This window comes from Actinia tenebrosa, unplaced genomic scaffold, assembly GCF_029948245.1.
Source record: "Actinia tenebrosa isolate PJP-AT-01 unplaced genomic scaffold, QUT_ActTen_1.0 PGA_scaffold2__45_contigs__length_23673736, whole genome shotgun sequence".
NCBI classification, from domain to species: domain Eukaryota; kingdom Metazoa; phylum Cnidaria; class Anthozoa; order Actiniaria; family Actiniidae; genus Actinia; species Actinia tenebrosa.
In genome coordinates, this window is record NW_028292579.1 from 849,479 (window position 1) to 874,969 (window position 25,491).

A 25,491-nucleotide genomic window follows, 5' to 3' on the forward strand; every position below is an offset into this window, starting at 1 on the left:
CCATCATCATTACATCCATCCTTCTTTTCCATCCATCCTATTCATCCAGCCATCCTATCCATCCAGCCATCCTATCAATCCATCCATCCATCCTATCCATCCATCCATTGTATCCTTCCATCCATCCTATCCATCCATCCATCCATTGTATCCTTCCATCCATCCTATCCTTCCATCCATCCTATCCGTCCACCCATTGTATCCTTCCATCAATCCATCCATCCATCCATCCATCCATCCATCCATCCATCCATCCATCCATCCATTGTATCCTTTCAACCAATCACCAAAACACCCAACACATTCATTCATGTTGAATATATTCTTAGTATCCATGGTTACATCAGAGCAGTCCTGTTCAGTAGTACCCGACTGTTTACATGCCATGGTAAATTAAACTGCATAGATTTTCCTGTCCCAGAACACTAGACATGTTCCTGGTGACCTCATTATCAATGCACATTGCAAACAGCCTGGCAAGCAACAGTTAATCCAATTTTCTTTTTGTGCCCTCCCACTGAAGAAAAGAAGGGCTCTGGGCAAATGTATGGGATGGAGCCAGCTTTAAAAACTATTTCTATAAAAGTTCACAAATTTCAATTCTGGAAACTCAAGCTCCATAGTTAGTAAAAAAATGAGACATCTGAAACGTTTGGTTAATTGTTTAGGGATTGTAATAGTCCTCTTTAGTTCATTGCATGCAGGTTTAGCATTGTTATATGTATCCATATGTACCATTAAAAATCCATGGGATTTTTCAAAAGTTTGGTATTGTTTAGGTTGTACATCCTTCACATTAAAGTTCCTTTTTGGGAATGGCTTCCTCTGAAACAAGGCTTAACTTGTATAAATGGGTCTGTAGTCAAGGACCACAGTAGTGATTATTGAATGACAAAAGGTACCATAATTATCAATCGATCAATCAATCAATTAAAGAGGGTGACGTATTAACCCAGTGTGTTATCTAACTTACGGCCCTAATGAGTAATGAGTTGTTATTTATTGCACTAAAATCAGCTTGGCAATGTTTGTCATTGAAGGAACTACTGTTCGTCCAGCATACATAGTTGCATGAGTGACAAGAACACAGCGAAACAGAAAAATTTGGAGCAAAGGAATACCAAGGATCTTGTTCATCTCTTAGAGGTTTGTATAATTATTGTATATTGTATGATGTTATGTTTATATTTCTTTTTTTGCAGAATATAACTCAGTTGCTACCGTGTAACCCACAACCACAAGATACACAACCTTCATGGCTCTCTTCATTCTATTTTGTAATCATATTCTTTTACGCAGAACTTCATTTAAACTACAATCTTGGACAAAAAGAGTTGAGAATTTTTCATCCAATTATGAAATAGTAGACTTTCCTTTATTAAAAAGAATATTGTCTGTACCCCCTCACCCCCAGGACAATGTTGGTCCCAGTAGGTGAAGCAGCCCTTTCTCCCTCGAAACAACATTGTTTAGGGGGGGGAGGGTCGTTTTAAGGGGAATTTTTCATGTTTTTCATGAAAATACCATTAAAACTAAAAATATCTCAACATTTTTGACCCAGATTGTAGCCCTAGGCTAAACTGGATGATCCTGTTAAAATTCCAAAATGTTAAATAAACAAAACAAAAAATATTGTACAATATTTATTGTTATGTTTCGTTTTTGCAGAAGATAACTCAGTTGCTACCTCGCAACCCACAACCACAAGATGCACAACTTTCTTGGCTCTTACAACAGTACCAGAAAAGAATAGAAAAAATCAGGAAAGAAAAAGGAGAGGATTCTACTGATGGTTTACCTCTAGATGTCTTGATAGAGAATGAAACAAGGTCATTTACTTGGTAAGTTTGGCAAATAATGTGACTGCCTTCTGGATGTAAAAAGGTAAAGGGATGAATTGATATAGCGCCATTTCCAGGAGCTCAATGGCGCTTTACAAGATCAGTGGAGGACTTTATGGGCTGCATATTAAGGTGGTAGTAGCAGCCGTGCAGCTTACAATCATGAGTGATTTGTTAGTATGTTAGTATTATGCCTCCAGATTGGGATAGGCCGTTGAACCGAGAGGGCCTACGATTTTAAGTTCTTATCCGAGTAAAGGATGTATGCTACTATAGGACGTCATTCATCTTTCGCTACAATGGTTCTAAACGTTCAGGTCGCTGGTTCAAGCCCTACGGACACTTCATGTGAATCAAGTTTGTTTGATGTGTTCTCTCCTATGCTATGAGGGTTTTCTCAAGGTTCTCTGGTTTCCTCCCTCTGTAAAAATCAACATGAGTTGAGTGTGGTGTACAGAGAACAATGAATGTATTGGTAGTGTGTGTAAGTAAAAAGTGTCCCCAGTTAGTTCATGTTCACCCAGTTAGTGGTGGCGGCAGTGAGGTGGATGTGGGGGTTATCTTTATTTTAGAAGGGTAGCATAAATAATCTAACAGTTATCTAACTTTAATGGCCCCACAGTGATCCAAATACCCTATTTCCCATTGTAAATTTGAATTCTCTATTTTTCAGGGTAATGCTTCAGCTTCCCGCATATCTTTTGTTCTGTGACAACAAGGAAGTGACTCCATCATCTGTTAATATCTTGGCTGTGGCTTCCTTTGTCAACGATGCCCTGGTTAGTGAGTCCTAACTGATGAAATGATTACTAATATTACCCCAAGAAAAATTATCTAGTATTTGAATGTTTGATAAGTCAATTACTGTCGATTTTCTATCTATCCCATATATTTGTCCTTTCCTCTCTTCTTCACTTCAGCTGTTCAATCCATTTTCTCTTTGAACCATCTCATGCATCCCTCTTTCCATCCCATTCATTCATCAATCAAGCAATCCATCCATTTTTTCTTCCATCTTTCATCTCTTGTTTATTCAGTTCACTCCCTTAGAATTTTGGTGTCTCTTCTTTCCTACATTGAAGAAGAGAGGACTGGTATAATTGTATGGTAAAAAAAACCAGTTAGATGGTAGTGGTAAGAGTTTAAAATCGCACTCAAGCAACTGCATTGTCACCACTTTTTCCCATTTGGTCCAAAGAGAATTCATTCAGGATATCTGTACTGTTTACCTCTTGCTGTCACCACACACCTTCTAAAGGTAAATTGTATTTTGGCTCTAATGAATACACTTCAACTCACTTCTTTCCACTTCAGCAAATTAAAAGATGCTACCCTTGCCGCAACAGACCACATTAAATCCAAATGAAAGCGCACTGTACCACACCACACCACAACCATGATATACTACTATATGGTAGTATATGGTGCTATTATGCAAGTGTCCTATTGGTACTAATGAAATGAACAAAAGAAAGGGATTCTGGTAGTGATAGTCAATGACGCCATAATGAAAATGTCCTATTTGCTCATAAAAAACTAGCTACACTACGCTAAACTAAACTAAAATGGTGATAATGACTCAAACCTATGAATTTTTTTTTTCAGTACATATTATCTGTTTCCCAATCAAAGATCAACACCAGGTAATATTTGTTTAGTAGAAAAAGTGCCCAAATAACTAAGCACATGTAGATAGGATTTTATATGAATGGGAAATGTTACAGTTTCGTACAAGTGTTTGACAAGTTTTAATTGATCTCTTTACAGCTAACCAATTGTGTTTTGACACTTCACTTTAATGTTTTGATATCGTTACATTGATGTATGGACTCCACCTATCCAAACATCAAGGTGAAGTGCAGATGTCTAATTGGTTGGCAGTAGAGAGTACTATTAAAATTTGTCAAAGAGTTGTCAAAAAGAAATCAAAAACTTGTAGAAGTGTTCACAGTACAGTGCATAGCACTGTAATACATTCAGTCATTGTTTCATTTCAATACTTTCTAAATACAGCTATTTCAAAAAACGTTCATGAAAGTTTTGTTGCATGTCACATGTTGCATACCAAGCCTGACATGCACTATGGGAAATGTGAATGCATTCAGTAAAATGTCACAATGATATTTGAGCAAGCATTTGAGGGCTACAAGTATTTTAGTGTATTATCTTCTGAAAAGGGTAGGGGGAGACCGCACATCTTTTCACCCCCACTTCTTTCCACGCCCCTGATACAAGGTTTTTAATCACACAGGTTTAATGATTATTGATTGTGCTTTTCCCCTAAGGGCAGGGACATCACAACAGCTTTAGCCAATGACATATCTACCTTTTTTATTTATTTTTTCTCAGCTCAACACAACTGTCAATTCTCCATCAGTTTTGTAAAGATTGTCCCATATTCTTTGTCTCCTTACAAGTAAGAAAGTTCATGGGAGTGAAAAAATGTGGTGTTGGACTTTTATTAGCCATTCCTTAGGTTAAGGGAAAAGCTGACTCGAGTTGGCATAGCAGTGCATTTTGGGGCTATTTTAGGGGACAAAATGGACGTAATCTTGGAAATATGTCCACTAAATTTGCCCTATTTCACTATGACGTCACTGCTTGTTTATGTGGGGGATAGAATCACCAAATCCAATAGAAAATTCAACACAATTTGCTCTTAGCGAAACAGTTTAATCTAAAATGCCCTGGTTTTCAGATATAATATGTGTTGATATGTATGGCTATTCTACTTCTCTTCGTGGATTGATACAGGTTTTAGAACAATTTTCGGTGAATTTGCGTTGATCTGACCCCCTCCGACGACCATGATCCTTTGCGTTTAAACAATTGATTGTTTTGATGTGACGTCATAGTGAATTAGGGCAATTGCACTGCAATGCCAAATTGGCACAGGTTTTTTCTAAACCTCCAAATGGTAAATATTGTTGTTATGTTCCTGTTTGGGGCATAAAACAACTTAACTGTTACTGTTTGTGACATGACCATCCAGGACAGCTGTGGCTTGAGTTACTCACCTGTACAGTAAGAATGTTATGAGTTGTTTATAGTGAATGTGGAAATGTCAGAATTAGGTTATAAAGGGATGTTTTAAAAAATTGATATTCCAACTTTAGAAGGACTAGATGTTCTCTTTCTGTACTACTTCGGTTTTGTATTCTCTGTTGTATAGGGTTTGCATCTATTTTAAAATGGAATAACTTTAAATATTCATACATTCCAGCAAAGTTCTGTGTAATTTCAATTGTTAGTGTGTTTAAGGGACTGGTCATTTTTCATAGGGAAGGGGGCTTATGCAAATAGGGGGTTGGTCACCAATTTTTATGCAGGGAGAAAAGGGGGGGTCATATCAATTTATACAAGGACTTGCCAAAATATCATCAGGACCTTAGCCACGATAAGTGAGGCAGTTGCCTCGGTAAAATGTCACAAATTTACCTCAAAAGGCTGAAAACCGCATTTCCAAAAAGAATTTAAGGAAGCATGCCTCCCCAGCCCACCTAGTGATTCCTGCCTTTGATTGCGTCATTAAGCATTTCAGACTGGTTACCGTCCTGATCAGTAGGTTTATCTGTCATTACTTATGCGACTTAACCTCTAATAACATTAACACTGGCCTAATAAATTTAGTTAACATTGATGAAAATAGTTTCAGTATAAAATGATAATATTTCTTATTTTCACGAACATTGCAAACCCATCGACTTATGGAAAACATACTCTAGTAATACCTCAAACACAACTCTAGATCTGTGGCAACAATTCTCAACAATAGCAATGTATTCATCAATAATAATGTACATGTGATTTTCTTTTGCTTTGTCAATACTGGTGATACTTTATGAACATCATCAGGACTTAGTTGTCTACATGGCTGGGCTAGCTAGAATTCAGAATACCTGCCCCACATAATAGTTTTGTAGTGAGAATGTTGTTATGTGACTGTCATTATCATCTTTATTATCTCTATCATCACTATCATCATAGCTGCTATCATATTTGCTATACCTGACCCACATAATAGTTTTATAATCTCTATCATCACTATCATCACTGCTTCCATCATATTTGCTATACCTGGCCCACATAATAGTTTTATTATCCCTATCACCACTATCATCACTGCTTCCATAATATTTGCTATACCTGGCCCACATAATAGTTTTATTATCTCTATCATCACTATCATCACTGCTTCCATCATATTTGCTATACCTGGCTCACATAATAGTTTTATTATCTCTATCATTACTATCATCACTGCTTCCATCATATTTGCTATATCTGGCCCACATAATAGTTTTATTATCTCTATTATCACTATCATCATCGCTTCCATCATATTTGCTATACCTGGCCCACATAATAGTTTTATTATCTCTATCATCATTATCATCACTTCTTCCGTCATATTTGCTATACCTGACCCACATAATAGTTTTATTATCTCTATCATCACTATCATCACTTCTTCCATCATATTTGCTATACCTGACCCACATAATAGTTTTATTATCTCTATCATCACTATCATCACTGCTTCCATCATATTTGCTATACCTGACCCACATGATAGTTTTATTATCTCTATCATCACTATCATCACTGCTTCCATCATATTTGCCATACCTGACCCACATAATAGTTTTATTATCTCTATAATCACTACCATCACTGCTTCCATCATATTTGCTATACCTGCCCCACTAAATAGTTTTATAGTGAGAATGTCGTTATTATCTTTATTATTTCTACATCACTATCATCATCCCTTCCATCATATTTTCCATCATTTGTTTCTGTATTATTTATGGGGGGTTAATAACAAATTGTGCCTCACAATTATTATAGGTGTTTGCACATGATGGTGCAAAACCTCTATTGCTCCAATACTAGTGTATTATTTTCTTCTGCTACAGTATTTCTGGGATCAGATTATTATCACTGGATCCAGCCTGGACCCATCACCAGTATCAACAGTACTGACAGAAGCTAAGGCACTGCATGACTGGACTATGAGGTAAATATATTAATATCTATTCTTCTTACATTCAATTACTTGATTAGAGTGAGAGTTGACAATGAGAGATGTGCTTACTGAGGGATGGTTAGTGGAGGGGTCTATGCTGATGAATGGAGGGAGGGGTGACACTGAAGGAGGGGGTGATCACTGAAGGAATGGATGCTGGTGAATGGAGGGAGGGGTAACACTGAAGGAAGGGGTGATCACTGAAGAGATGGATGCTGGTGAATTGAGGGAGGGCTAACACTGAAGGAGGGGTTGTTCACTGAAGGGATGGATACTAGTGAATGGAGGAAGGGATAACACTGAAGGAGAGGGTACTCACTAAAGGAATGGGTGCTGCGAAAGGAGATGCTGGTGAGGAGAGTTGACCTACATTTATTAGCTGCTTCACAGGTACTAATCATTCAATACAATTGCATCCACAGTTTGTGTTCTGGATTAGATAGTTCTCTTCCTACACCACCCCACCCTCCACATATTATTGCAGCATCCATCTTCTTGGTTATAAGCAAGTGTGACAGGTTAGTACTGGGAGATTTTCTATTACAGTAAAAACTCGCATAAAAGAACAAGTGAGTTAAGAACACCCAGCCTAACTTTTGGCGTTTTTTTAGTACCATGTAAATAAGAACACAATCAGCCTGAAAAATTAAAAAGTGTTCTTAAAAAAAATAAGATCAATATTACCAGTAGCAGACTCCATGCCTGACCTGACAATAATTTATTTTTCTACTGTTTTGATAGTTATTATTGCAGTCAAGATTTTTTTAATAACATTTTTGAACTTACACATTGATATCATCTACATGTATTGGTAGTCTATATGGTAATACTGTATATATTTTAGGAACATTTATTTTAAGAACACCTTAAGAACACCTTCAGGCTGATTTTTCAGTAAACACCCGTTAAATAAAAACAAAATCAGCCTCAACTCCAAAAATGGGTGTTCTTTTAAATATGTGGGTTTTTACTGCATCTGGTAACACCAAGGTGTGTTGATATAAATATACCTACTTCCCAACCCCTCCTTCATATAATAATTGGCAGTTAGTCCTTGAGCCCAAATGGGCTGTTGACTCACAGGTCATGAGGGCGAGAGGGCTAATATTGGTTTAGTCAAATCCAACTAGTCAGTCAAATATATAGATGCAAACAAGTTTTGAATGAATGTTAAATCAATTTTAACTAACACTTTTCACTACTTTTCACCACTTTTCAATTTTAACTAACACTTTTCACTACTAGTGGGGTATAACTTATAGCCTATTAGTAACTCATCCAATCAGAACCCAGCATTGATAGACCCTTAGTTGGATTTGACTAAAATCAATTGTAAGAGCCCCCGTTCCTTGCCATTTGTCATGTAACAACGTCCAACAGACAGTTGCCTGAAGACCACAGGGGTTAGTCTCTGACAATGTATGGGCATTGATAAACTATGACCACTAAAAGATTTATTTTTGTACTTATGTGTAATTCAACTTCATGACTTGGAATTTTCATACTTGTTAAATCGATTATAGTTTCTTTAATTTACAGCTTGGTTTGTTTTTATTTTCTGGTAACACCAAATTTAACGATAAAACTTTAACTTTTCTTCCTCTTCCCCCTCCATTAAGAAAATAAATCAATGATAGCTTCGAATTCCTTGATATTCTTTCTGTTAAATATTTGTAAGATTCTTCCTGACCTTAATATTGTAAATAATATAGCGGCTAATTGTGTCATTCAGGTTTCTGTTATAATAGTCCAGTTTCGAGTTCCAAGTTACTGCTATGTTTCTTGATTACAGACTCATTTACTCAGGGTCAGCCTCGAATCAGTGTCTAATTACTTGCAAATACCAATGGTAAAGTAAAGAATGCACAACTTCAACAATACAAACACTTTGAAACTTGACAGACCTTGACTGGAACACATGAATATTCTTCACAAAACCGAGGCTAAGCCTGAGTAAATGAGTCTGTAATCAAGAAACACAGCAGTAATTTGGAACTCGCAAAGGGTCTATTAGCCTATGCCTTACAGCTTATAAACGTATATATCTTTTAAATCAAAATCTGTAATATTATCGGCATTAATAAATTTATCTTGAATCTTGAATCTTGATTAACAATATAACCTGTTTGTTTCAGTTCCAATAAAGTCATTCCAAGTCTGCGGAAAATAACAAGATCCCCTTTATGTATGACAAAGGTAAATGGCTTAAAATAGAATAATAGTGTTACCTATCCTTCTTGTGCATCATGCCACATAGGAATAACACAATTAGTAACCATATATGTGCAATATGTGCTTCAGTGTGTGAGCAAAAGCACCATTGAGACATAATAATATTAATGATAAAAATGAATTTTACTTTGGATGTTACATAGATAGTGCTTCTGTTTTGTTTGCTTGTGACACATGACAGTCCCAATTTAGCACAGATGGGACTGCCATTTTATGTGGTCATCTGAGCCATGGCAAAGGTCTAACCATTTGCAGCAAAGGCAGCCCTTCTACTCATATATTATAAGTTCCTTATTGTTGGTCTGGCCGAGGCTTGAACCCAGGTGGTACTCTTGCCCGTTTAGGGTAGGGATGTGCCGATGAGCCCTCTGAACCCTGACCCTGTTCCAGAGTAAAATCGCTACTTTTATGCATGAGTCTTTAGCTGCAAGAAAAATGGCTTTGCCACTTTGAGATGTAGTTTTTTGTGGGACAGACTTCTGTTCCCCCAGCCACTACTATTACCATTGTTTTGTCATGATAAATAGATATTGCACATATATTTGCTTGCATCAATCAGTCGAATCAGTTTATTTGTTATATGTCTCCTTTATTGATAGTAAGGTATATGTATGGTGGCTGAGCTGAATCCAGAAGTTGTCTGGGGGAGACTAGCTACATTAATCTTGAAAAACCTTCAAATTGAATTTCTGTCAAATTGAGACACCTTATCATTTGTTTCTTGTGGTATTGGTGTTACATTAGGTACTCTTTCACACTGACAGGTTTGTTTTCGATTTATATATTTTAGGTTTTAGTTTGTTTATTTGGTTGCATTGTGTCAAGTCTGTTGGAGACATTGGTGCAAGGACATGAGGTATTTAGATAGCTTGCTTCACCTGGATTTAATGTTTGGCGATATTCCTCCAACATAGAAACATTAACATACTGTATATCCTCTTTTAAGCTTTTAGACTGGCGGCTTATTAGAGGCTGCAGAATTAATATTTTCCCCTGATCTTTGGAAATTCATTTATTACGTAGTATATTTGACATTAAAATGACTTTCAATGGCCTGACGAGGGAAAAGCAACACAACATTCCTTATGGGTGGGGGCTTGGGGAATTAATTTAATTTTTAGCTCCTCACACTTATTTTTCAGGGTTTATTTTAGCTCCTTATTATGTATCGGGGGTTGCACCTCAGACTTATTATTTCGTGGGGCAGGGGGTTTAGTGAAAAAATGCTTTTTTATCAACCTCCCCCCTCCCCCATTTATTATACCTTCCAGAAAATAATAAACAATCCCTAACATGCTAAATTCCTATCCCATCTGTGTGTTAGCCATCAGGGATGAATCCAGGGGTGGTTAAATGGGTCACTAGTCACCCCCTTTTCCTCAAACTCCTGGTACAACCTTTGTCATAGTCACTCCTCTTTTAAAATTCTTGGATTTGAACCATGCCCTGACTTAGATCAGTCCTGAGGTTGTTTCAGGGTTCAATCTGTGAGTTAGCCATGCCCTGACTTAGATCAGTCCTGAGGTTGTTTCAGGGTTCTATCTGTAAGTTAGCCATGCCCTGACTAAGATCAGCCCAGAGGTTGTTATAGGGTTCTATCTGTGAGTTAGCCATGCCCTGATTCATGATACATTGGCTTACTAATATCTTCTCCTTTTTCAAGATTTCTGAAAGCCAAAAGATGACTAATGTTGCCAAGGTAAATGAATAATAATATCCTGCTATAGAAACTAGAATTACAATCTACTACAGTCAAACTTTTATAAGATGGCCACCCTCATGTGGCTGCTAAACAGAGGATGGTTGCTACATAGTGGTTTTTCTGATCTAAAGATAAATATTTTCTACAGGAACTCCTAGAGTTGAGCCCTGAAGTTTTGATGGTCTTCGAGAATGGTAAGAAAATTTAACAATTTTTGGTTCTAGAAAATATCCATCCCTCCATGGAGGAAAGCAAAAATTCCCAGGGGGTGGGGGTGAGGAAGAACAAAATTACAAGTTTTGTATGGAAGAAAATTGGAAATTGTGCAACTACAATACTAAATGTTATGGCCCCAATCATGTAATTTATTATTATTATTATTATTATTATTATTATCATTACCATTATTATTATTATCATTATCATTATCATTATTATCATTATCATTATTATTACTATTATTATTATTGTTAATTATTAATTCCATTGCTTGTACTCTCAGAGAAAAAGCATCTTCATTCTGAAGATCTACTAAGTTTAAGGTAAACCATGCTATCAACTATTTCTCTGAGCGGCAGATAGCACCTATTTTCTCATTTGTTTATGTCAAGATTAACATAGACATCTTCATGCATTTATTGGAACAACAGTTTCCAAGGCTACACACACCCCAAAGCTGACCTTGAGCTGTGAAGGAGCAGCAGGTAGGGGGACTCGCGATCGATGCCAAAGATATACGGGTTTAACTCGCGGATTTACGAAGACGGGTACAGCAGATTTATCGCAAACGGAGGTAAAAAATATCTTATAAATATACGATGCACGAATGTAAGAAGTTCGTTAACGACTTTTGCATAATTTGTCTAAGACCTAAAGTTATCGTACCTAAGCCAGAACCCTTTTGGTGTTGTGGTAAGAAAATGCAAATAGAAGACGACACGTCAGCGCAGTGTTACGAATGTGGTAAGAATATTCGTAATGCCGTACCAAATGCTACCAGAGAGCAGTATTACGCCAATGGAGGTCGTAAGAAGACTCCATACAAAAGAATAAAATACTTCAGAGACTGGATGAGTCATATCCAAGGTTATCGACCGGTATATTTAAACAACGAAGTAAAGAAGAAAATCATAGACCATTTAGAAGAACCAACGCCACAAAGCCTACGGAAAACGCTGAAAAAATTAAGACTAGGGAAATATTACAAAGACATCTCTTACATTTTGTCTGAAATTACCGGTAAGTCTATTCCTGAGGTTTCTGATATGACAAAAGCCGAGTGGATGTTTTGTCGGCTGGATAAGGATATTCCTTATTATCCTGACGTAATTTACGAAATATTTTACAAAATTGACCCCAACCACCCCCTGTTAGGATGGATTCCGAGGCGACAATAACATATTACGCGTAATTCATACGATGAATTTATATTACGCGTAATAATTTGCCAAATAAAGTCATGCAAATAATTCATATTACGCGTAATAATTCGCCAAATAATTCATATTACGCGTAATAATTCGCCAAATAATTCATATTACGCGTAATAATTCACTGAATTTATATTACGCGTAATAATTCACTGAATTTATATTACGCGTAATTTCTAGACTGACGTTCGATATGTAAATAGAATCCTGTCACGATATTTACTGAGCAAGCTTTCTTTGAAGCTCTTCTTTCGCTTCTTGATAGATCTTTTTGCGAGATTCCTCGGAAAGATCTTTTACGACTGTTTTTTTATTCCTTATGTCCGACTTTAATTTCTCGTATTTGTCTTCTTCGGCCAGAATAAGCGAGAATTCTACGTCGTCTATCTTTCTGTCACGCAAAGCCTTTGAGACAAGATCGGTAATTGTATTTACTTTAGCCCTTGACAGAGCTATTGTCGTGTCATGCTTGGATATTTTGCTTGACAACTGTTTCATAATACCCGTAGCAACAGCAGAAATAATACCACAAGCTGCCCCAACGCCGGCCAAAGGAACTCCAACGATTATTCCCGGTCCAGTAAGCGAAGTAGCAACGCCGGAGCCCGTTAACACAACAGAAATGGATCCTGAAGTTATCGCAATCTTATGTAGCGTACTCCGGGCTCTGACGTATTTCTTCCTAACTTTTTCGTAGTGTTTTGCTTGTCCTTCCAAGTAAGCCAGGATTAAGTTCGCTTTATTCAGACGAAAGTTTTCGGCGTTTAGTTCGTTAGGTGTAGTATAGGGAACATCTGGGTACAACTTAGGTGCTGATGGTATAACATCCATTATATATACTAATGTACGACGCTTTTGGGAATGATATCGAGGAGCAGCCACATCACGACAACCGGGATTACTGGAACTGGAGGGCCTTTAGGAAGATGTTTCCGCATGCAGACCCTAGTAAGTTCGAAAGAAGACCCGATGGGATTTACTTCAACGGCTCCAGGATGTACAGCAATGCAGACTTGGAACATTCGAAGCTGGAGCAAGTAGGTGATCAGGTGCAGCGATTGACGATTGTACACCCCGTTCATAAAGAAAGGCCACCAAAACCCGAGCATAAAGCACCTAATTTTCCTAGAAACTTATTGTTAACTACGGAAGATTACCCATTTTACGATGCTGAAGGTGGTGTAAACAACTTCGAAAAGCTGGTAACGCACCTGAAGATTTCAGTGGGTAAACAATCATTTAACGTAATACTAAGAAATATCTATAAGAATACGATGTTGAAGCATACGTCGGGTAAAGAGGCCAGGGAATGGTTAGCAGGGCCCAATATGCGGTATTGGCCGCAGCAGTTAGACTTTGCTATTTGGGCTGCCACTAAAGGTTGTGGTGTTGCCGCGGACATGTTTCACATTCCAATTATGCAGTTTCACGTTGCCTTTACGGTAAGGAGGTTGTTGAAGGAGCTTAACGCACCCCTACCAGGAGATGGAGCATTTAATCCAATGAATAACCGATATGACGCCGCAGCCCTGGAAAGGTTAATTAATGAGTTCAAACCACAGCAAAAAGACTTTCGTTATAAGGAGGGTAAGACGCATGGGCTGGGTATAGTTTACGTTTGGGGTGCCAATGGTGAGAAGCCGGCTGACTACGGACATCAGGAATACCCAAGTAATGAGTTAGAGTTCAGTGATATGGGTGGTAATAAGGGTAATAATTCATTAATTACTAGAATTCAAACGAACTACCCCGGCACTTGGGATCCATTTGTGTTAATGAAAGGAAAAGGTTTAAGGAACCTAGCCAGGATTAACCGTAGCATTGAAGCATTCGTGTACTGCATCCTGGGAGCGCAGGTAAATACCCGCAACCCCATTGTTGGATCCCAAGGCGCTTCACAGGAAACGCAACAAGAATTCCTAACTTTATTTGAGTCTGCAATAATAGAAAATGACATATCTAAATCGGTGCAGAGATATCAATTAGCGGTGCAGCAGTCTAAAGTGCGACTGGATTACGCTTTGTCGCCTGGTTGTTGGTTAATGCCAAGTAATTTGGTTATTAACACCAATTCCGTTGTGGGTTATAACAACAAGCTGCAGCGAGCTACTAAGGATATGAAGTTTGGGGTGAATGACGTGAACTCTGACATGACCAAGGGCATTACTCACTTCGTAGAGAAACCAAAAAAAGAGGTAGAAAAACCATCGAAGAAGGCGCATGTAGGAAAACCCGAACCAAAGAAACCAGTAAAGAAGGTTACCAAGGAATATGACCATAACTTACTAAAAGCCGGCCTAGCAGCTGCAGGCGTTGGTCTGAGCTATTATATATGGCGATGAATAACCCCTACGTAGCTGGAGTAGATTGTGTTTATACGACTTACACAGGCGAGAAAAAATACACCCAGGCATCTTGGGTGGACGTTGAGGGCATGTCAGTGAATTTGAACTACTCAGGGAAGAAGTTAATCCTTTGTAGTATTTGCCTTGGATCAGTAAGTCACGCCAACGTTGGTTTTAGATTTTGTGATGACAACGGCGTACTGCAGCCTATGCGTGTGAAGACAAACAACAGGGAGCCTGTGCATTTCTCCGTAGAGCCGAACACCGACAGCGCTGAGAATTTATCGGTTTGGACTTTTCATATGGTCGCCGATTGCCATGGGAAGGTAAAGCTGCAAATGCGCGTAGATGACACCGGGAGCGTTTGCATAAATAGCATAGAAAATCAGAGAGATGAAAAATATAACCACGCAACCATTTGCACTCTTACGGTAATGAGTCTCTAGAAGCAAATTTATTTGCTGGTATATATGAACCCACATACTAAGGAGGATTCATTCCTTTATTTTCTGGAGGAAGATAGATACTTGCGTAATGCTAATTGGGTTGACACGGAATTGTGGGTGAAGGTTGGTGGGTTGGGATTGATTATGTACACAATTTGTATTAGCGTAAGGGAGGAATATGGTATTGGATTTAGAGTAGTAGATGAGAATAACGATCCATTGTTACCATACAGAACACTGAAAAATACTAGACGGTCAGCTCATTTTTCATATGAACCGCCAAATAGTCTAGACGATATAGTACCAATAACCTTTCACATGGTAGCTAATTGTCAATACGCAAAGCTTCAGATCAATACTGACGCAACATCTAACGTTAATGTCGAAGTTAAGATAAACGCTGTTATTTCACAATCAGCTGCGCCAAGCGATTCTACTTTTAATCATAAGACCATTTCTACTATGACTGCCATACCGCTAGTTCCGCATTATCAAGGCGGTGCGAATACTATCTTTACTTATCCCCAGTCGAGAACACCCCGTGCACCCGACGACGATTATAAGCCGACAGTAATACACAAGGATAAGATCATCCCCGAATCTTCTTCAGGAGTACCACTCCAATAGCGACGACCAAGATCCAAATGTTATTCCCCACAAACTTTAGCAGTTCTCCGCCGGCCCTAAGCGCCAAGGAAACAACCGAACCCAGCAGCCCAGGAATGCCTGCTGCCATCTTTTTTCCCAAGTCCGTCAGCCCATTGCCTAATTTCTTTACGCCCGCGCCCGTAGCCTTAAGCGTGGATAGGATGACTCGTACTACGGTACTAATAGCAACCGCAAATGCCAGTGGAACGCCATACTTCAAAAGGGCTCTTTTTACCTTTTCCTTGGTGGTAAGCCCCAGCTCTTTTTCCAGGTTGTCCTTTTGCGCCTGTAATTCCGCGACTCTTTCCTGAAGGGTTTCTACTTCCCTTTGGGCTGCCTCCCTTTCCTCTTCGGTACGAGTTTGGTCCTCGATTACTTCTTGCTGCCGCTCTATTTGCCCCTCCAGGTCTTCGATGGCTTGATCTCTTTGCCGGATTTGTTCCTCCTTGGTGTTAATTTCAGCCATTAACCGTCGCCGTTCCACTAAAGAGCCGGCTATAGTGGTTTGCAGGTTATCGGTATCGTCTTTAATTAAGTCTAACTCTTGCAGGGCGAGGTTAAGAGCCCTTTGAGTTTGATTTCTTTCGCGTCGAATTTGGGTTCTTTGGTCTACCAGCTCCCTTATTTCTTGATTTTTAAATTCGACTTCCCTCCTATGCGCGTCGGCAAGCCGCTGGTTTTGCTTCATGTATTCCTCCTCCCTTTCTTCCAACGTTTCCCGCAGTGCTTCCACTGAGGCGCCAGAGCTTTGGGCTTCTCCTAAGTCCTCCCGTGCTTTGTCTAATTCGCGCAGGGCCTGATCCACCTGATTTCCTATTTCTTTTATTCTTTCATCTTGATGGGCGGACTTCTTTTCAGCATCGGCAAGTAGCTGACCTTGCTTTGCATATTCTACATCTTTTTCTCTTAACTCCCTTTGCAGATCCGCGGCACGTTTTTCCGCGTTGGTCCTTTCGGTTAAGTTGTGCAGCCTTTCTAACAGGCTTCTAGTAGCACGCTGAAAGCCTCTTAATCTCAAGACGTCACCCCTAACGTTGCCCTCCTCATCAAAGAGGTTTTGCGGTTTTGTCCAGCGGTCTTTGTCGGGAAATCTTAAGTCTTGGACGCTTATTAGGACTTTGTTTCCGCGTTCTGTGAGCCTTACCTCGTCAGCATCAAAGTTGTCGTAGCGCAGCTCTAGCTCCTGCTTTGCCCACTCTACGGTTTCCCGCGCGGCTGCTTCCGGCTCGCCCATGTTTTGAAGCTCTATGTGCTCACGCGGAAACGTGTACTCGCGTGCTTTGGGATGTCTTAGGGCCTTTGCAATCCTATCCCTTAGGGAATCGTCGACTTGTTGGGTGGGAAGCAACGGTTCTTCATCACCGTCGTTAATGTCAGCCTGACCTTCCTCAGTGGTGGGATCGAAGTCGGGGTCTGTTCCTTCTACTTCCATTATATATGATAAGCTCAAAGTTAAATCCCAACGTATTACCTAAGCAGGTTGGCGGGCTGAAAGCGGAACGCACCTTTCACCGGGTCACATTCACACCTTCTAGCGCAAAGCCAGGGGAAACGCTGTACGTAGGCGTGCCCCGCCTAACGGATAACCTAGTCCTAGTACCCGGCACCTTGGCTTTAAGGTTTGACCTAGCGGTGCAGTCAAGCCCCACAGATGAAAGGTGTTGCGTCAATAACGTGGGCCGCAACCTTGTTTCTAAGATGAGAATTAAGTTTGCCGGGGAATCCCTTTTGGACTTAAATAGGTACGATCTGTATACCACCTATAAGGACCTATGGTTAACAGCCTTCGACCGCGCGCAAAGGATAGAACAAGGAATTGGTAGTCTCATCCTGCGTAAGGTCCGCACGCCTGTTAAGACGCAGCCCACGGACTCCAGCGGAGAAACCGCAGTAGCAGATGCGAAGCGAATAAAGACGGCCTATGGTAGCAAGTATGTCATCCCGTTGGACTTCGAAGTGATTACGAGTCATGGCGTGTATTACCCAAGGCAGCTAAGTGAGTTACAGTTCGAAGTAACCTTGGCCGATACGACCAACATCCTTGGAGAGATGTCCACCGCAATTAGTGGAGCCGTTCACCCTTATTCTATCACCAACTTAGAGCTACAGTACGAAACGGTATACAGAGTTGGCACGCAGCGCTGGCATGGAATACAGCTCCGGGAAGGCATTCTTATACGACCACGTAGTAATGTACAAGACATTTAGCTTCTTGGATAAGACGGATGAGGTTATTAACCAAAGTATTAACCTCCCCCGAAGAAGTCTCACGGGGTTGATGTTGGTGTTTGCCAAACCCTACGAAGCCGGCAAGCGCAACTCCGAAGCCTTTCACAACCCTAACATTACTAACGTGGGGGTAAATGTCAACGGCGTTCCAAACAAGGTTTACTCCCAGGGGATAAAGCCCGCAGACGTTTACAGGGAGGCAATGCGCAAGTTTGGCGACCAAATTAGCCCCGAGGAATTCTTTAAGGATAAGTACGCGTTATGGATTGACATGCGCACCATTAACGACGAAGACCTACATGGTCAAGGCCTCCGTCTAGTAAATACGCAGGATGGGATAACATTGGAGATCAAGCGCACCAAGAACGCCAGTGCGGCCGACGGCGATAGGATAAACTGCTACGTCTTTGTCGTGTCGGACGCGCAACTGAGCGTAGAAATGAATCAGCTAAAGAGCGTTGCCTATTAATGACTTCGTTGCCTCAGCCATTCTAAAAATAAAATATTCCTTACGTATAATATGCTTCGCGTATTCGAAAACAACGAAACCAAACTGCAAGTCGTGCAAGGCGATAAACTTTATTTCAAAGCAAAGGAAGTGGCGCTGGCATTGGGTTACGCAGACCCAAAAGATGCGATTAAGGTGCATGTTCGTGATAAATACAAGGTAAGGCTTAGCGAACTCAAGGTGGAGGTGAATCGCCTCCCCTTTACTACGCAACCAAATGCCGTGTTTATCTCCGAATCTGGGTTGTATCAATTGATATTCAGTTCAAAGTTACCCAAAGCGCTGAAATTCCAGGATTGGGTCTTGGAGGACGTACTTCCTACGCTTAGAAAAACCGGTAAGTACGAAATAGAGCGACGGTTTGACACACCCAACAAATTAATCTTTAAGATAGAAAACGAGTTCGACCTGCATAAGAAGGTTGTCGATTACATACGCCGCTTTTACCCTCAAATGCTCATAGCGCCAGGCTTAGGCGAACTACAGGATTCTGACAGCAAACGCATAAAATGCTGGCAGAAAGGCTACCAACGCGGTCAACCTGACCTAATGATCCTGAATGCCCACAAAAAGTACCGCGGCTTCTGCATTGAGTTGAAAACCCCTAAAGGTAATGGTATACTTTCCGACAGTCAACGTGAACTTTTAGAAAGGTACGAAGAAAATGGTTATAAGACGTTAATCAGCAACGACTATGACGAGTTATGCCGCGCCGTTAGCGACTATGCGCGCGGCATCCGCATTCCTTGTCCGTGGTGTCGCAAGCGCTTCAAGACCACGGAAACGAGGGCAACACATTTAAGAATATTTCATAGATATAATGAGGCTGAATCTGATACATTGGCGTGACCTGATAGAAGGCGCAGCATACGAAATAAAAAATTACGTCGTCTTCGAAGACATCGACCGTTTACGGTTAGTCCTCAAAGACTTAGAAGGCGCAGAGTACTCACTGTGGGCGCCGGATTGTGTAAGGTACGTAATTCAAGGTGAGGAATTCACCCACTTACGCAGCTATGGTAAGGTAAATGGCCGATGGAAGTTTGACATTGAAAGAAGAGTCACTCCATCTCCTCTTTGTAGTTAAGCGCGTCTGCTAAAGTCCGCTGCGCTTTAGGATCCGCGGAGCACCAATGCCCCACGAAGGATCCTTCGGAGAATACCCTGTCGCAATGAAGGCAGGTGTATTTTTTACGCGGTTTGGGTATCGGTGGCGTAATGCAGTCGGCAGGTAGTTCGCAAGTAATACAGTCCATATATTGAAAGGGCGATTAGGAATCCTCCAAAGAAGGCGGCTGCGTAGGCTAGCATATACCTTTAAGAGGGGTCCTTATATTTATTAATGTTTCTTCTTTTCTTATTGAGTTCTGCATACCTTCTACAAAAGGGGTCCTTATATTTATTAATGTTTCTTCTTTTCTTCTTAATAAACAATCGAAGAATATTAATAAATATAAGAGTGCATTTTGAGACTCTTTGCGCAAACCCTGCTTTACTAATCCTTACGGGCTTTCCTTACCTCCATGTTTTGAGCATGCCAATCATCAAAACGATCCAAGTACTCCTTAAAACCGCGGGGACGATGCTGCGGGCACAAACACTGCCAGATATGATCATCTCCTTTCCTTAAGCCGCCACACGCATCACAGGGCGCACTCCAATACTCTGCGTTCTCCCAGCGCGTACCTTCGGCGCGGTCGAACTCCGTAAAGCGTTGGTCTATTTCTTTCTTACGAAGAGTTAACTTCCTTATGGTTTCCGCTGGGCAACATCTCGCAGCGATATCACCATGCTCCTCGCATACGACATCCAAATCATAATTACCACGACATCTATGTTGATGCCATGCGTCGGTTAAGAGCTCCCCGCAGCGCGCACACACATCCTTTAAACACACCCTATTTTCTTGGTGGTATTGCAACATTTGGGGCGTGCTAAAGAGCCGATTGCAATCAGCACAACGTCTTTCCTTAGACTTCAAACACACCCTTCCTTCCACGTGATATCGCAGCGCCTGTTTACTGCTAAACTGCCGGCTGCAAGTGCCGCAGGTGGTAACGTTATCCACCTCTTTAAAACATACCTTCTTTTTTTGGTGATATTGCAAAGCCTGTTTGCTACTGAACTCCCTGTCGCAATCCTTACACTTCATTATATAATAAGAATTTATTAACCCTTATAAGGGATACTTAATAAAGTCCTGCACGCTTTCTTTTGCCCAGCCCGCCATCGTCAAAAGCGCACCAAACCTTTCTGCGCGCTTCAGACCGCACATTTCATCGTACAATTCCTGCACGCGCTCTTTTAACCGGTCTATCTCCTCCCTTTGCATTTCTATGGTGTCTCTTTTATCTTTTGCGTCGGCGGCAATCCTTCTTACTGCGTCCACTGGGTCCATCGTATATATAATGGATCCGAACCATATTCCCTGCAATGCTCTGATAGTAGGACCCACCGGCTGCGGAAAGACCCAATTCGTCGTGGAGCAGCTATTAGGACCCTTTAGATACCGCTTCGACTACATCGTGCTATTATGCCCCACCTACGTGAATAACCGCACCTGGACGGGCATAGGAGTGAAAGACGACGACTTCTTCGTAGATATCTTAGACCCTAACGAGTTATCCAGCCATCTTAAGTTCTGGCACAAACAATTCCCTAAAGATACGCAAACCCTCCTTATACTGGATGACATCGCCTGCGGGGACGACGTAAAAAGACGCACCTCCGAATTAGTGAAGCTCGCCTTTAGCGGCAGACACGACAATATTAGCGTTTGGTTGCTCTCGCAGCAGCTTACCAGCGTCTCTAAGCCTTTTAGGGAAAACATAGGTTCACTTGTCGTATTTTATACTCCGAGCAAGTCTGATCTGGAAACCATCTTAAGCGACTATGGAGGCGAGATAAGTAAGGAACAGCTGCACGAATACATGCGGCATTTAAAAACGCACCAACATTCCAAAATGATCTTCTCTTTGAGGTTTCCCTACACGGTTGGAATCTATGATTCCTAATGTATATGGACATTGAGCAACTCTTAGATGAAGTCCCCACGCAGTTAGATGAAAGTAACCTCAAGGAACAACTTAACATCCTGGTGTCTTCTGGGAAGTGCAAAGAAATGATAGGCAAGGAACTTACCCATGAGCAAGTTAACAAGTTGTCAGAAGAGGAAGTTAAAAAGTTCCATAAGAGGTACGAGGCCGCCCTTGCAAGTAAGACCACGGACGCCGTAGCAGACTCAGCCATTAAGCTGGCCACCAAGCTCCTTGGACTTGCGCTGCCCATAGACGACGTGGAGCAACTGCGGAAGGACATTAGCGAGGACTATGTTATCGCTCAAGAACTTAAGATAACCTGTGGGTGGTTGTCTTTGAAGTGCGGTAAGTTAATGGCAGTCGCCTCTGCGGCACTTCACGTAGCTCAGCACGTCGACTTGAAGGAGGTACTGGTGTCTTGGAAGGACTTCAAGAAGGACAGAGAAGTCGAAAAGGTCTTCCAGGCGGCACTTGCTGAGGTACCTGATCAAGTCGCCTCAAGTACTTAGTCAAGTCGTCCTTAAGTACTTGGTCAGGTCGCGCCCAGGTTATTTCCAAGTCGTCCTTAAGTACTTAGTCAAGTACTTTTCAAGTCCTTAGATATAAATGAGTGAACCAGAGTCGAAGGTAGAGCAGCCCCAAGAGGAGCAAAAGATTACCAAGGTTAAATCTCCAGGCAGAGTTGCTGCCGGTAAGAAGCTCGCGGAGATGAATAAAAAGAACAAAGCCAAAAAAGAAGAAAAGGTGGAGGAAAAAGAAGAGGAATCCTTTATTAATCCGGGCTACGTCATTGGCGCGTTGGGAGTCATCATAGCAGCAGGTAGCCTTTACTTACAATGGCGGGCAGCAAAGCCAAAAGTAAAGTTGGAGCCAGCGCATTACACGCCTACGGAGCCGCCCGTTAGAAAAAGTAAGATCCCTGAAATGGAGTAATAACCTTCTCGCTTTGTAATATAATGTCAACCGCGTTATTGAAAACTGTTGAAGAAGCAGCTATCATTACTTCCATCGTTGCGGGTATTGGTTGGGTAGGTAAGAAAGTGCTCAAAGAAGACTTTACTGAAGACCCAAGCAAGAGCTTCGCTAATTTTGCTAAGATGACCGCTGCCGTAGGCGGGGCTATCATGGTAAAGGATTACCTACGGAAGGAAAAGTACCTCCCTACGGTGTAATATATATGGCTGGCGTGGTCGTAGGTGGAGTTATTGCAGCTTTAGCATTCACTGGAGCTAATTATGGTGGTCAGTATTTGGATAGATTAGTCAGAGGCGACAAAAGCGGAGAATTGGCCGCCGAAAGGAAGAGACACGACTTAGCGCTGGAGAAATATCAGCGAGACGTGGCAGCTTGGAATGAAAAAAGACAAGCTTACAGGGATTGGTTGGATAAGAACTACCAAGACAAAATGCAGGCAGACAAGAACTTCGAAAACACAGACTACGCCTTTAAGCTCTATGCGCAAGCACACCCCGCGGCATTAACGGGGTTAAAAAGGCCTCAGTTCAAGAATTACTACCAGCCTTCTAAGAAACAAAAAGATAGTGAGCTGGTCTTCGTAGGAGTCGCAGGGCTGGCGGGAGGCGTAGCTTTGGCGTATTTAGTCTAAGCTTGGCGCCTTTGGCGCCTAGAATATAATGATCGTCTTTTTGGAAAGCGATAAAAATAACTTTACCACTTATCTGAATCCCCCCATTAAAGCCCATAAGGTTCGGCTGGTTAGTTGTTCTTTGTACAATTCTTGGTATAATCTAGTCAATGGTATGGTCACCGTGCATAAGGGGTCTAACAATTACCAAGGCGTATTGCTGCCCGATGGACATTACACACCAATCACCCTTGCTAAGGAATTAGCAAAACACGGTTATACTCTCACCACGGGATTGCCGCACGAAATGACCTTCAAACATAATCTTCCTAACAATTTCTCGGTAACCCTAGGAAAAACTGATGCATTAGGATCTTTACTAGGTGTCTCAGGCAAGGAAATTACCAACACAGCCATACCTGTGAAATGGAAAGTCGCATCCTCTTACGAAGTCTATTGCGACTTGGTCCATAGTTACAACAATGGAGGAAAGTCTTCTCTTATGTCCAAGTTTCTACCCAAAGGTAATCCATTTGACTCAGAAGAATACACTCCCATTTCTTTAAGCTATGACTTGTCTCATTTAGTAGAAAGCATAAACATCACCATCAAAGTGGACGGAAAGACGGTGGATTTTAACGGACGTAAGATCAATCTTGTCCTATCCTTCGCTTGAATCAAGCGAAGCGCGATTCTATTCATATAATGGGCCGCGTAGAGGACAAACTCAAGAGGATTTACTATGGGCCTGAAGGCTATTGGAAAGGAGCGTCGGCCATCAAGAAACTCGCGACCGCGGCCAGGGTATCAGAAGAAACGGCTAAGAACTGGTTAAAAAAACAAACCCTCTGGCAGGTTTATCTTCCCGTGCCTAAGTACATTCCCAGGCCCAGCTTCACCGTAAATGCCCCTAATGAAGTTCATCAGGCGGATTTGCTCTTCTTACCGCACGACAAGGTGCGAAGAAAGACCTATAGGTACGCTTTGACCGTAGTTGATATCGCAAGCAGATACAAGGACGCCGAACCCATAACCAGCAAGGATTCTGGGGAAGTCGCAGAAGCCCTAGGTAGGATTTATAAGCGCGTCTTGAAATGGCCTAAGCTGCTGCAAGTGGATGCGGGGACGGAGTTCATGGGCGTGGTTACTAAGACTCTGAAAGACCACAGCACTAAGATTAGGAGAGCCGAAGCTGAGTACCACAGGGGTCAGAGCATCGTCGAAAGATTTAATAAGACCCTGGCCGAGCGTCTCTTTGGATACCAGTATTGGAAAGAGCTGGAAGATCCCTCCAAACGCAACAGGGAATGGACTCAGAGGCTTCCCCAGGTCATCGCGGCTTTGAACAACGAGGCGGCCAGGGCTACGGGAATGAAACCCAAGGATGCCATAAAAAAGAAACACGTGGAACACAAGTCCTACGTCAGAAGTTCGAGGGCGGTCGGACTGAAGGAAAAAAAGCTCCCCCGCAACATAGTGGTCAGATACCTTTATCAGCCGGGGGAACTCGAAGGTGGCAGTAAGAGAGCCACGGATCCTAACTGGTCTCTGGAAACGTATGAGATTTCGAAGTCCGTCACCAAGGAAGGGCAGCCCGTGTTGTATTACCTAGATGGCCCAAGTCGGGGATTCGTCAAGGAAGAGCTGCTCATAGTCCCCAAAGACTCAGAGTAGTGCTGCTCCACGCGCCCGATTGCACTCTAGGCATGTCAGTCTTACGTTACCTCTGCAATGGCCGCGCTTGTTGTTGATACGATCCACGGAGAACTGCTGATCATCATTCGGGTCAAACCTCCATAGTAGAGGTATGTTGCATTTGGCACACCGTGCCCCTTTCTTATAGACGTCGTCCACGCATAGGTCAAACTTTATCCCCGCATAGCGGGGATCTTTGCTCTTTTCTTCGTCGTGCCGCTTGTAGCGAAGGAGTTTCTTAGCAATGTTCTCCTTTGCTATGTCTTCTGGGGTGCGGTCGTAACGCATTTGTGGCCCCCAGGCTCTTTTTAACTGTTTTGCGTACTCCACACGGCTTACAGCGGTGTAGATAAGGTTGCTCCAACACAGCCGCTGGTCTATGATCCATAAGGTTTCTTTTATGGTAAGCCCTTGCGCGCTGTGGACTGTCATGCAGTAACCTAAGCGCCAATCTGGGTGGGAGGTAATTTTTTCCACCTTTTCTATGGGTACCCAGGCTTTATCATGTGTTACAGCATTTTGTAGTTGGATGTCGGTACCAGGTACCCAGACATCTCTTTTTTGCATTCGGGTATCGTGGGGTTTGTAAGAAACAGGTACGGGATGCGTAGGGAAGCGCTCTCGGTGTATATTTAGCAAGTCTTTCTGTATGCGAGACTGTGATGCGCGTTTGCTGCTTAGCACCAAATCCTTTGGATGCCATGTGTGAAGGAAGTCCTCGTATTTCTTCGCTCGTACCCTCTTGCGTAGTATCTTGTTTTGT

At 41.7% G+C, this 25,491-nt stretch overlaps 1 protein-coding gene across 4 annotated transcripts in view; it reads left to right on the forward strand.

Annotated features, from left to right (window-relative positions):
• LOC116303993 (Fanconi anemia group A protein homolog) overlaps window positions 1-25,491 on the forward strand; it is a 55,932-nt gene that overhangs the window by 24,545 nt on the left and 5,896 nt on the right. For 3 of the 4 annotated variants that reach the window (XM_089033898.1, XM_089033896.1, XM_089033897.1), the window contains exons 35-47: window positions 1,041-1,146; window positions 1,669-1,841; window positions 2,515-2,620; window positions 3,040-3,099; window positions 3,447-3,484; window positions 4,191-4,257; window positions 6,761-6,861; window positions 7,293-7,388; window positions 9,006-9,066; window positions 9,893-9,958; window positions 10,766-10,801; window positions 10,953-10,998; window positions 11,307-11,346. In XM_089033898.1, coding sequence (XP_088890024.1) covers window positions 1,041-1,146; window positions 1,669-1,841; window positions 2,515-2,620; window positions 3,040-3,099; window positions 3,447-3,484; window positions 4,191-4,257; window positions 6,761-6,861; window positions 7,293-7,388; window positions 9,006-9,066; window positions 9,893-9,958; window positions 10,766-10,801; window positions 10,953-10,998; window positions 11,307-11,346 — 996 coding nt within the window. The remainder of the gene's footprint in view (window positions 1-1,040; window positions 1,147-1,668; window positions 1,842-2,514; window positions 2,621-3,039; window positions 3,100-3,446; window positions 3,485-4,190; window positions 4,258-6,760; window positions 6,862-7,292; window positions 7,389-9,005; window positions 9,067-9,892; window positions 9,959-10,765; window positions 10,802-10,952; window positions 10,999-11,306; window positions 11,347-25,491) is intronic. The other variant, XM_089033899.1, reaches the window with a different exon arrangement.